Here is a 2,724-nt window from a genome sequence, read left to right as displayed (position 1 = left end):
CTGGGTCCAGACTACGTCCTCGAACTGACTTATTGGGATGACTTATATATCTGTTACGAAGATGAAAATATACAATTCCTGTTTTCACGTGCACTTCCTACTTTAAATTGCCAAAATAATTGCAATTGTTAAAAAACGTTCGCTATTCTTCCGGTAACGTTGAAAAATTTGATGCTGAATTGCGAAAACACTTCACGCTGCTCATTGATAATCCTAACAGTGTATATACTGACGTGAATATAGTGTGGCAAAGGTCCAAAACTATTTTATTACCACCAGCGGAATGATGTACTATAACCACTCTGGGAGCAATACTTTTACGACACATTGAAGGCCTTCAGAGAGGACAACGTCATGTATATTGAAATGCGTAGTGTTTTACCACATCTGTATGATTTGGAAGGTAATGTGTATGACTCTGTAGCGACCGCTGAGTCTTATAAAGCAGTTTTGGATCGATTTATGAGTGATTACCCAGATTTCTTCGGTGCTAAACTTATCTATGCACCACTAAGAATGGTAGATGTAGACACAGTTAAAAAATACATTAAAGTAGCTAAGGCTATTAAGAAAAAACTACCGAATTTCTTTGCCGGTTTTGACTTAGTAGGGCAAGAAGATTTAGGAGTACAGATTATAGAATTTCTGCCATTGTTAGTAGAAGCAGCTGATGATCTTGACTATTTTTTCATGCTGGCGAGACCAATTGGAATGGTATTTCTGATGAGAACCTAGTTGATGCTATAGTTCTTAACACAAAGCGTATAGGCCATGCTTTTGCTCTAGCGAAGCATCCTTTACTGATGGATGAAGTCAGAAAGAGGAACATAGCATTAGAAGTTAATGTTCTGTCGAACGCTGTTCTGAAATTGGTTGAGGATCTACGAAACCATCCTGTAGCTACTTTTTTGGCTCGGGCCTACCCGTTGTCTTATCTTCTGATGATCCAGGGATTTGGGAAGCGGATCCCTTGTCTCATGATTTTTATGTCACGTTTGTCGGAGCGGCCAGTCGCCATGCAGATTTAAGACTGCTAAAGAAACTGGCTTTGAATTCTCTGTACTATAGCACTTATCCTGATAAAGATAAGATTGTTTTTGAATTTGAAAAGAGATGGACGCGGTTTATAGATAACGGTGAATTTGCAGAGTTTCTTAGCACAAATGATTAGTTTTGGCCTAAGTCTCGAATATAAACCCCGTAGGTTTAGTTTAATTTGTACGTGCCTGCTTAGGTCCGTAATTTTAATGATAAATTTATATAAAAACAGAAGTAAAATACCTACAATCGAATAAAGAATATGAATAATTTTGTATGGATCTTTTTATTGTTGTTAGGTAACAGTGTTCCAGGTTAGCTGGTTTTTGTATTTCGCTAGACGAGAATATTAATAATTTCCTACATCTATTTAAAAAAAACCTTCAAGAAAACATATCTGTGGAAGCTATGCAAGTTGTCCCATGGATTGTATGGAAGAGCAATCACCTTAATAATTAAGTAGTTTGAATGCTGTACAAGACAATTGAAAATAAAAATAATAATACCTACCAACCTATAATTCATATAAAATATGGCCCATTGCACTAACAATACAATACAATACAAAGACTCTTTATTGTACACCAGACATAGTAAGCGATACAGAAAACAGATACACAGAAAAAAATATTACAAGGTGAGCAATAGGCGCTAACCAGTGAGTTCAGATTAAATAAAAAAAAAAAAAAAACCCGACACAAAAAAAAGCCTGATTAAAACGCCGCCAAAAAGACAATTAAAAAGTAAAAAATAATTATGCACTACCTACCTGTTGCCTGCGACTTCATCTGCAAAGAATTCGTTTATCCCTATCCCGCGGGGACTATACTGATTTCCCGCAAATTTTGCCTAAGTTAATTTAGTATAAGTTGGTACTGCTGGACAAAGGCCTCCCCCTTAGAACGCCACAATGAACGACAACTCGCCACTTGCATCCACCGGTTTCCCGCTACTATCACGATGTCGTCAGTCCACCTGGTGGGAGGCCTGCCAACGCTTCGTCTTCCGGTTCGTGATCGCCACTCGAGGACTTTTCTCCCCCAACGGTTATCTGTTCTTCGAGCGATGTGGCCTGCCCATTGCCACTTCAATTTGCATATGTATCCACCTATGTCCGTGACTTTAGTTCTTCGACGAATTTCCGTATTCCAGATTCTATCGCGCAAAGAAACTCCAAGCATAGCTCTCTCCATAGCTTGTTGCGTGACTCTGAGCCTCTCTAAGAGGCCAACACAGTCAAGGATCACGTCTCAGCGCCATAAGTCATCACTGGCAACACACACTGGTCGAAGACTCTAGTCTTCAGGCACTGCGGAATATTGATCACGAAGTTTCCCGAACGCTGCCCATCCGAGTTGGATTCTTCGGGGCGACCTCTTTGTCGAAGTTGGACCTACCCAACTGGACAACTTGTCCAAGGTAAACACAGTGGTCAACAACTTCGAGTGCATCGTTCCCAACGATAACCGGCACGAGTGTGACATGGACATTTGACATGATTTTAGTCTTGTCCATGTTCATCTTAAGACCCACCTGTTGGGAGACGATACTGAGGTCACTGAGCATAGTATTGAGCTCCAGCGACTCCGCCATTATGACTATATCATCGGCAAAACCAAGATGGGTGATGTACTCGCCGTTGATATTGATGCCGAACCTGTTCCAGTCCAAGAGCTTGAAAACATC

General features: G+C 40.3%; 2 protein-coding genes across 4 annotated transcripts in view; one reads left to right on the top strand and one right to left on the bottom strand.

The window, feature by feature from the left end:
* The window catches only part of nAChRalpha1 (nicotinic acetylcholine receptor alpha1), a 372,458-nt gene that overhangs the window by 193,951 nt on the left and 175,783 nt on the right, over window positions 1–2,724 (bottom strand). The gene's annotated exons all lie outside the window — the stretch shown is intronic.
* On the top strand, window positions 301–1,313 carry LOC141440019 (adenosine deaminase-like; the record flags this gene model as incomplete). Its single annotated transcript, XM_074104476.1, is given in 3 exon segments — window positions 301–679; window positions 682–900; window positions 903–1,313. Coding segments are annotated over 3 exon segments (867 nt in total), but the record flags the coding sequence as incomplete, so codon positions are not given.

This window comes from Choristoneura fumiferana, chromosome 21 (genome assembly GCF_025370935.1).
Source record: "Choristoneura fumiferana chromosome 21, NRCan_CFum_1, whole genome shotgun sequence".
Lineage (NCBI taxonomy): Eukaryota > Metazoa > Arthropoda > Insecta > Lepidoptera > Tortricidae > Choristoneura > Choristoneura fumiferana.
The sequence above is the reverse complement of the archived record's forward strand: the minus strand, read 5'-3'. Positions and strand labels throughout refer to the sequence as shown.